Here is a 10,253-nt window from a genome sequence, read left to right as displayed (position 1 = left end):
ATCAATTGATTACACTCATATTTCTATCCCTAGCTCAGCTTTCTATGATGAGATCCAGTGTGTCAAATTGTCCCCTGGGTATTGCCACTCGTATACTCTATAGGCATTACCAGTTCATCATGTCTAACGGAAGGCATTAGATCTCCACCCCCTTCCTCCAGTGTTCCTTATCCCAGAGACTTGTATCATTTTCCATCCAGTTGCCTAGGTCTAAAAAGCTCAAAATCATCCTCAGTCCTTTTCTTCCTTACTTTCTCCATTCTTTCAGTCACGAAGTTGTTGTTGGTTCTACTTTCTTAATCTCCTTGATATTTTCTAATCTTGGTGGAATTCATCTCCATTCTTCTACACCTGCATGACCCCTCTCTTGGTCTGTCAACATTTCCCATATGGAATTACTACAACAGCTTCCAACCTGGAAGCCTCCAGTCTTTTTTTTTTTTTTAAAAGATTTATTTATTTATTTATTCGACAGAGAGAGACAGCCAGCGAGAGAGGGAACACAAGCAGGGGGAGTGGGAGAGGAAGAAGCAGGCTCATAGCGGAAGAGCCCGATGTGGGACTCGATCCCGTAACGCCGGGATCACGCCCTGAGCTGAAGGCAGATGATTAACCGCTGTGCCACCCAGGCGCCCCTGGAAGCCTCCAGTCTTACGCCCTTCCAACCTGTTCATCACACTGCTACTTGAGCAATCTTCTAAAAATGGAAATCTGATTATACCATTTCTCTGCCTAAAACTATTGTCTACAGGATTAAATCTAAAAACCTATGAGTGGCATGTAAGAATCTTGGTGACCTGGCCTTTGCCTTAGCTGACATCATAGATTTGAAAGGAAAAAAATGCCTTGGAATTCTAAGTATCTAACATATCCTCTTCTTTAAAAATATGTTTTAGGGGTGCCTGGGTGGCTTAGTTGGTTAAATGTCTGACTTTGGCTCAAGTCATGATCTCAGGGTCCTGGGATCAAGCCCTGAGTCGGGCTCCACGCTCAGTAGGGAATCTTCTTGTCCCTCTCCCTCTGCCCTTCCCCCCACTCATGCCCTCTCTGTTTCTCTCTCAAATAAATAAATAAAATCTTTTTAAAAATAAAAACATTAAAAAAAAACCCTCTGGGTCTTACTGTACGCTGTTCCTTCTGCCTGGAGGCGCTTAGCACCAACCTGCTCATAACCCCATTAACCTAGCTGACCTTTCTTCAGTACTCAAGTTGGAGAGACAGTCCCTTCTCCTCCCTCCTCACCTCCCATGAAATCAGAGCTTGGGTGATCCTCTATCTTCCTCTGCTGAGCCACTTAAATGATACTATTTTTTTACTCTGCATTGCCATTATTGGTTTATATCTGTGTCTCTCTCCAAGAGGCATTATGGTGGAGAAAAGTGAATGGATTTTAAACTATAATAATGGTAACGATAATAATATCACTAATATAATGCTAACAATACGCCAGACCCTGTCGTAAGCGCTCCCTGTGTGTTTATCTGTGTAATCCTCACAATGCTGTGAAGTGGGTAGTTATTGCTGAAGTTGAATTAGCAGGACTCGGTGATCGATTGAATGTGGGGGCAGAGGAGAAGGAAGAACGTCAGCTGACTACCAGGTTTCTGACTGGAGCAAGGGGGTGAACAGTGGTTTGAGGTGCCATCTATTGAGATGGGGGGTACAGAAAGTACAAGAAGAAGAGGCGTTTTGGTCAGGGTAGTGGAAAGAAACTTTCAGTTTGGGGACTGCCACTCCTTTGCCATTCTTTTATAATGAATCTTTTCAGAAGCTTCAGGAATAATGCAAGTAATGACTTTTTCCTTCTGATTGACAGGCATTTGGAAACACCACGGTCCAGCTCAGGGAAGCAGACTAACCTTCCAATAGTTCTTCACTAGCTTGCTAGAAGCAGGAGGGCTATGTTTTTGGGAGCCTGGCCTTTTTCTCACCTTATGCTCTGGTGTGTGGCTCCCAGAAGACAGCGAAGACACTATGGCCTTGCAGCCTTCAAGTTCCTGTGGTGTTTGTGCCTCCTGGCCCTCACATCGCTCCCTCAGCAGGTGTGGGCACCCCCTTTCAAGATAGGGGTAGTGGGCCCTTGGGCTTGTGATCCGTTGTTCTCAAAGGCTCTGCCTGAGGTTGCTGCTCGATTAGCCATTGAGCGGATCAACAGGGACCCGTCGTTTGAGCCAGGTTACTCTTTGGAGTATGTGATTCTCAATGAAGACTGCCAGACGGCCAGAGCCCTTTCCAGTTTCATTTCTCACCACCAGATGGCCTCAGGATTTATTGGCCCTGCCAATCCTGGCTACTGCGAGGCAGCCTCGCTCCTGGGAAACAGTTGGAACAAAGGAATTTTCTCTTGGGCTTGTGTGAATTACGAATTAGACAATAAAAACAGCTACCCGACCTTTTCTCGGACACTCCCTTCTCCCATCCGTGTGCTGGTAACTGTCATGAAATATTTCCAGTGGGCTCACGTGGGAGTCATTTCATCAGATGAAGACATTTGGGTGCACACCGCCAGTCGAGTCGCAAGTGCCCTTCAGAGCCGTGGCTTACCTGTAGGGGTCGTCCTGGCCACAGGACAAGACAGCCACAGCATTCAGAAAGCTCTCCAGCAGATTCGCCAGGCGGACAGAATTCGCAGTGAGTGCTTTCTCCCTGCTGAGGTTTAAACGTGGCTTGGGGGATGGGGTATTACAATCTCCAAAAGGTTTCCTACCGTTTCACCCTAGGAGAACACATGACTCCCCAGGTTTTCAGGTGTCCGCCTTCTTTCACTCACACTTGGGCTCCAAGACCGTCCAGCGTCAAGGGAGCCTCGTTTATGAACTAAATAAAGGTACAAAGAACTCGGTGGTTAAAATGCCCTTGGGGGTCAGTGCCCACTCTCAGCATCAAGAGCAAAGGGAGCCACCCCCCCCACATGCCTTTAGGACCCCAGTAGTTTCAGATCGGCCAAAGAGGGGTGCTCCTATGCTCCATTTTGGTCTGTTCTTGGCACGTGCTTCAACACATTTCTTGGAACCTGTCTTCTCTGGACTCCACAATATACATCTCCCTTTTGTCCTCGCCCCCCCCCCCTTAGCTCCCCAAACAGGGCTTATCTCTTTGTAGCACACAACTAGCTGATTTGGAGGAACCTAGCTGGTAAATAAAAGCATCTTAAAATGAGGAGACTGCCCAGATTTTAACCTTTCTCTTTCCAAGAGAAGGTTGATGTTCAAAGGTGATTTTTGCAGGACAACAGACAAAGCGTGAAGCAAAGGACTGACCCAGCAAAGGTACCATCACTAGAGCGAGCTGAACAGATTCAGGGGAAGAGGAGCCCTTCCTGGTCCTCTTGAATCCGATGTCTCTTACATATTCTTACTGCAAGCCCTCGTGGCACTTGGTTTCGATATTTTCTATGCAAGTTTTTTAAAGCTCGATTTTTTCCGGAAAGTGGTAGTGATTTGTGGGAACACTGCTCATCTCCCCATTAGAGGCCACTCCACCGCTTGAGAATGGACAGCTCAGAAACTACTTGTCCAATTGATTACTGCTAGGATTAGCCCTGGTCCGAGTCATTTCCTTAACATAACAATAGGTTTGCTAGAGAATGGTCTGGGTTAGCCTGGCCTATAAACAGAAGCCCATTTTAAGTTTCAAGTGTCACCGGTATTGGACCTTAATTATTATCATTATGGGAAGATGAGGGCAAGAAGATTTAGTTCCTGGAACTACAGTAGTCTGCTTCCAGCTCCAGTCTACAAGATTCTATAATGTTAAGCAATCAGTGTGGCTCTCATTACTTCATAATAGAGCTTGATACTTTCAAAGCAGAGCACAGAATTATTTTGAAAGATATAAAACCATTTCCAGGGAGGAGTCATGCCAGAAACAGGCTCACAGATTTCGTATCATAACCGTAGAATATGTTACAAATCTTCATGAAGCCCAGTGTCTCCTGCAAGCTTACATTCCATGAGTGTTTCACATCCCACCCATTCTAAATAGTATACTCTTCAAAATGACATTTTGGCCTCTACCATGAAATGTTAAATAAATCCAGGCCCTGAAACTCTTCGGGCTGTCAGACTGAAAGGAGTTAGGATTGAGTGCTCACCACCCACAAGTCCTTTGAGGCAGAGAGGTCGCAAATGTACATATTATTGTCCTACTCTTCGAGATTCATTCCTTTAGGTCGATGGATCTCACTCTGTGAGCTAGAATTACCTGGACATCTTTTCAAAATGACTGGTTCCAGAATGCCACCTCCAGAGATTCTGGTGGTCTGCAGTGGGGCCCCAGAAGAGGTATTTTAAATAGCCTCGCAGGTGCGTGTAAAATATAGCCAGGGTTAAGAATCCCTGCTTTAGGGGTGCCTGGGTGGCTCAGTCGGTATACCATCCGCCTTCTCCTCAAGTCATGATCTCAGGGTCCTGGGATTGAGTCCTGCATCAGGCTCTCTGCTCAGCCATGAGTCTGCCTCTCCTTCTGTGATCTCACTCGCGTTTGCTCTTTCTTGAATGAATAAATAAAATATTTTTTTAAAAAAAGAACCACTGTTTTAAGTTAATGAAAATGCAAATAAATGTTCCTTACTTTAGGTTGCCAGTCATTTTTGTCTTAATATAACTTTGTTTAATCTGATTGTTTTCCTCGTAACAGTATGCATCAGCCCATTAAAGGAATGGAAGTTTTAAGATGGCGTGGGGGAAGCCTAGAGAGGAAGGTCTGTGCTTATATGGAGCAGAGGCCGACCCTGGGTAGGGAGGACAGCAACGGGAAGTGAAGTAGGGACTCAAAAAGGGAGAGAAAAGGGAGCAAAGACAAAGCTCTGCACTGCAGGATTTTGCCTCTGGTTTCTGACAAAACATAGGCAGACTCAGATGGGGCATGCAGGGACCTCAGTGACAGGAGTCAGAATGTGGGGTGGGCGTGGGGAGCAGGGAAACTGAGCCATCCATCAGGCTGTGGCCTGAGTATGACCTCTGACAGTGTGGAGTGTCCAAAGGTGTGTGGTACTCACATTTGGTACAGCCAGTTGGTGGCATCCGAGGGCACGCCAAAGGGTGGGTGGGGTGTGACGCTAGGAGTTGCGGAAGGGGAGTGAGTCAAAGTAAGATAGGCTTGTTGTCGGGTGAGAGCAGTGTCTCAGCCAGTAGAAGCATGAGAAGCAGAGTCCAGACTATGAACGTAAGTAGACTATCAGGACTTGAGCCAAGCCTCCTGGAGTATAGGGCCCATTTCCGGTCCCATCGGAAAGTGGGAGATCTGGTGAGAAACTGAGCCAGAGGCCAGTGAGTATGGACTGGGACAACAGGGCAGTGAGGAAGGGTACAAGCACATGAAGCAGGGCATATACCAGATCAGATATCTGGCTGATTTTTCTAGCCCCTCTTGTGTGGTCGGACCGAGACTGCTGAAGTATTCTTCACTGTTCTTTATCTAGATTGAAAAGGCACTAAGCTTTTTGTGTGAGCTCGGCTGAGCCTCCTTCCCTATTCTGCCGGATATGAGGCTACTCCTTACACTGTGGGCCCTCCACCCGAACCTTCAGAGAAGGACCTTTTGTGATGTACAAAATATGGTGGAAATGGATCCTTTCCTTTGGAGAGGCCCAGCAATATCTGGCAGTAATAAAAATAGTCGAAAGATGGGTTTTGTCCAATCTGTTCACAATAACAGTGATCCCAGCCGCGTGTGGTGGTGGTAGTGAGGAATAGTGGTGGGGAGGAAGGGGAGAGAAAGCGAGTCTACTGTGGGCGGGTGTGTGGCTTCTCATTTCTGTAAATTTACGTTTCCAAGTAAGAAGTATCACTGGCACCTCACTGGCGTCAGAAGAACAGTCTTTCTCAGAAACGGGTTTAAATTCTGCTTACACAATACCGAGGCAGTGTTAACATTTAATAGTAAAGATGATAATAACAATAATAATGGCCGTGGGCTCTTTGGAGGGGAAACAGCAGGGGTGTTATTAGATGCTGCCCTAGAGACAATGAAAGCAACCATAATACCACTTTACATGTGAACAGCTCTCTACAGTTTACAAGGTATTTGCATATATTTAATCTCGTTTAATCCTCAGGATTACCCAGAAGATAGGTATTTCCTTTCAAGTTTCACAACACCTGTGAGTTTCACATCACAAGTAGGTAGGTGTAGGCCTTATTAACAGCAAACAATGGGGTAAATGAAGTCCCAGAGAAGGGGGGATTCAGCCTCTTCCAGATGCTCAGCTCATTTCCTCGAAGCTTCAGAAGCAATTACTGATAATCTTTGTTTCTGACAAAGTCAAATAGGAAAGATAGTAATCAAAGACAAAGGGCCTCAATTTACAGTCAGGGCTGCTGGATATACTTATGGAGGTTGTGCCTGGCAACAGGGAATCTAGCTAAGTGGGCAGGAGGGACAAAATCCAGTTCATTCTCTACTTCAACCATGATCCCATGGCATAAAAGAGCATCCACTCCCCAGGCCAGGCGGAGCACCTGTTGGACTGCAATTACCCAGAAGAGATTTTTTGTTCTTGTTTTGTTTTATTTTGTTTTGTTTTTGCTAGTTCTCACAAAGGCTAGCAGGAGCCCTCGCTGAAAAGCTCTTTGGAGAACTTTTCAAATGGCTATTTCAAACCTTCCTCTCCTCTCCTCACCTTTTTCCTATCAATGCTTGGCTGATTGTGAAATCCTTTCCATCTGGGTTTACCAGATTGTTGAACCATTGGGGATACCTTTAAATCCTTTCAAATTGGGAATGCTTCATTACAATATGATATCTAGAAAAAAGGACACAGAATGGTCTTCTCTTGTTTGTCTGAAATTGAAAACCTTATTACTATGTTATTGCTAGGGATCTGGCTAGCCTCTTCCCATCTATTGAAGATTATTGTACATTGAAAAAAAAGACAAAGAAATAATAGCAACATTGGTAAGAGCTAATATTTCCTGAGAGTTTATTGTGTCCTAGTCATTTTGCAAAGGTTTTGTACAGACCATCTCATTCAGTTCTTGCAACATCCCTATATAATAAGGTTAATTATTGTTTAACACACTTTATGGATGAGATTTCAGAGGCCAAAAGAGGTTAAATAACTTACCAAATGTCACACAGCTAGTGAATGGAAAAGCCAGGCTATGTACTCAGGTTGGTCTAAAGCAGTGCCTCTCAAAGCTTGCTGTTGACCAGAATCCCCTGGAGGGCTTGTTAAAACACAATTGTGGGGTTCCTTCTCCAGAGTTTCTGGTTCAGGAAGAAAGGCTGGGGAAGGACCCTAGAATTTGCATTTTTAACCAGTTCACAGTGATGCCCATGCTGCTGGTCCAGGGATCACTCTTTGAGAACCACTGGTCTAATGAAAGACTTATATTCTACTGCCCCTGTCTACCTGAGGTATGGCCTTAAAGCATACTCACTTGAGATCGTGTGTGCCATGCAGGGTGTATAATTCAGCTCTTCCATTTTTCTTTCTTAATTGTTGGGCCCACTGATGAAATTCTTTTAAGCGCTCCCAAGGTAGTGGGTGTTGGCCTTATTTTCCTACAACAATAATGACAACGACACTGCTAATACTATGGATAAGAGGCTTTGTGTTGATAGGGCATTTGGTATAGGATTTGGTATGGAAAAGCGTAAATAAATGTAAAGCGTAAATAAATGTAAAGGGTGGAAGACAACCTGCTCTCACGAACGGGTCCGATATCTGTAATGATAAAATTATTGAAGACCTAGCACAAGAGGAAGTCTCTAAAGAGGCATCCAGCATCTAAGCTTTCAGCATTTAAGAGGCCTTATCTGTATAGCAGTTTTTAAAAAGTTGAAGAAAACATATGTTGCAAGGTGTGGAGAAATATTAAAAACTGATCTCAAGCTGGACAGTGATGTGAAGGCAATAAATGCACTTGCAGTACCAATTTTATTGGGTATGAGAAAACACGATCTGGTGTAGGTGGAATGGCCATTAAATGTAATGTGCGTCTGACATCGTGCTGAGCTTGCACCGGTCCAACACTGGTGGCAGGTAAGTAAGGGGTTGTCTCTGGACTTAAAGCCAAAAATGTGTGTGCTGGGGTGGGGGTGGGGGGTGTCCTTAGCTGATAGAAAAAGTCACACATTGCCCAGTGCCGTGTTCTTAAATAGTGCTCTGAAGGCCTTCTGTGCCCAATCACACTGGGGGGGGGGGGGGGGCGGAGCTGGGAAACAGAAAGATTCCAGGGCCTCCCACCTTCTTCTTATGCATCCATTTTATAGACTGCGTAGAAGAAAGCTGACAGGAAGAGGGTCTAGATGTACTTCTTTCACAGTATGGCCAGGTGGCTGAACCCTGGGGACTTGGGATGTGAGACTTGGGATAAATCACAGAACAAGCCCCCACTTTCCTCTGGCCTGTGTACTTTCCCACCCTCAACATTTGTTAAAATGAAATAGCTTAAAATAAATGTCAGTGATAAGAGATGTCACAAAAGTGTTGAAATGAAGATAAAGAACAGTAGAATGGAGGGGTTGTTTCTGTGGATTGGGAGCAATACTGTGGGCTCACAGTATGATACGACTCAACTCCTAAATACTAAGGACTTAGGTGTGAGGCTGGGCCCGTTTTCCTCCACTAAGGCTCTATAGCCAGTAATCTGTGAGAAATAAAAAAGTGAACTTTGCCTTCTGAGGAACACAGTTCCTCTATCTCAAGGAACTATCAGACACAGTATTTCAATATAAGAACAAAAGTAGGAGTTGAGCAACTTAGTAATAGACTTCTCCTGGAGTTTCATGATGTTTCTTACTCCTGGTGTTGAGGGTGAAAGAGAAGGTCCTAGACAGCCTGCCCTAGTGGGAACTACCATATGAAGACATAGCTGCTGGATGTCTCGAGTGGGGCTCAGGAAGCTCAGTGAAAGTGCTAGTATCATATCGTGGTGAGCTGGGATCTCAGCAGGATGTATCTCCTGATCCTTGTTTTGGCTATAGAGTGGCTGACTATTAACAATCAGGATGGAAACTTACAAATTAGTATTATTCAAAGATCACCCATTGACCCTGGCCTTGTCTAGGGTTTAAGGTTTCTGTCTACTAATCCTTTCCTGACAACAACTTACAGGTAAAATCCCATTTTAATGAATGTAATTTTGAGATAATAAAGCTATTTAGGAAAATCATCATGTAGAACAGATGCATCCACAAATCCCTGTTCACAAAGCACTCAATCTATTAAATTAAGATGTTGTTTGAATTCAGTATTTATGCTTTCTACTTTAGTCGTGTTCAATGGCAAGGTCTTGCCATGCAAAAACTGGAGGACACTGTGATCATACCCTCTCAAGGCTTCCATTTTCTCATCTGTAAAATAATGGGGGAATGAAAGGACCTAGTAGGTCTCAAAGAGTCTTTCCAGTTATAAGAATTCTGACTCTTTGTCCAAGATACCCTTAGTGTGGGCCAATGAAAGAAAAATTACAAGGAGAAATTAAGGTTGAGGGTAAGGTCTTGAGCATAATTAATGCCACTAAGCATTAAAGGACAAGTATGGTAGAATTTATCTGCTCAGTAAATATCACTCAACTTGTCCCTCCACACTAACAATCCAAATATGCCCATGCCTCACCTCTCAAGGAACCTACAAGAGATACCCAAGTGTACAACCTCTCTGAATTTTTTGGACATTCATTTAAACAATGTTCATTGGGTCCATAAGATGTACCAGAATACAGAGATAAATAAGACACAGTCCTTGACCAGTCACTGGGTACAGGCTGATGCCGAGAAAGGGGTACAATGTGATAATGACTGTTTAATAGCCGGCTCGTCATCATGGCAAAATAGCCCTGATTTGTAAGATTTGCTGATTTTCATGGAGTGATTTCCACAGTCACTCCCATCATGCCCAATTTCAAACTACCAGTCTGACACTGACTAGCGCACAAAATCCCTGAAAATTTAACCACAGGCTCTTGTGAACTAGCACCAGCCAGCTCTTGAGGGGGTGTGACCCTGTGAGAGGTGGCTCTCCTCAGCTGAGGGCAATTCTCAGAGAGTGTTAGCTATCATCTCCTAATACTGCCCCACCCCCAGCAGCTAGGAGAAGGAGTGCTTCAGTCCTGAGGGGTGCAGCTGGGTGGTACACCACGGCACCCACTACACATACTGTATGTTAAAGTATTTGCTGTGTTTTAACCAACACAAAGCACATAATTCCATTTAAGTTTCCATCTAGTGAAGTAATTTTAATATTCCTTGAAATATAGTAAATAAAATTTTATCTCTATTGGGTAATCTTGATCAAGTCACCTAAT

At 44.4% G+C, this 10,253-nt stretch overlaps 1 protein-coding gene across 1 annotated transcript in view; it reads left to right on the top strand.

Annotated features, from left to right (window-relative positions):
- Positions 1–1,901: 1,901 nt before the first annotated feature.
- The window catches only part of GUCY2F (guanylate cyclase 2F, retinal), a 94,408-nt gene continuing 86,056 nt past the window's right edge, over positions 1,902–10,253 (top strand). Inside the window, 1 exon segment of the mRNA XM_026478767.2 lies at positions 1,902–2,631. Coding sequence (XP_026334552.2) covers positions 1,902–2,631 — 730 coding nt within the window.

The sequence above is a fragment of the Ursus arctos genome, chromosome X (genome assembly GCF_023065955.2).
Source record: "Ursus arctos isolate Adak ecotype North America chromosome X, UrsArc2.0, whole genome shotgun sequence".
NCBI lineage: Eukaryota > Metazoa > Chordata > Mammalia > Carnivora > Ursidae > Ursus > Ursus arctos.
Note: the sequence above shows the minus strand (reverse complement) of the source record. Positions and strands in the feature narration are given on the sequence as shown.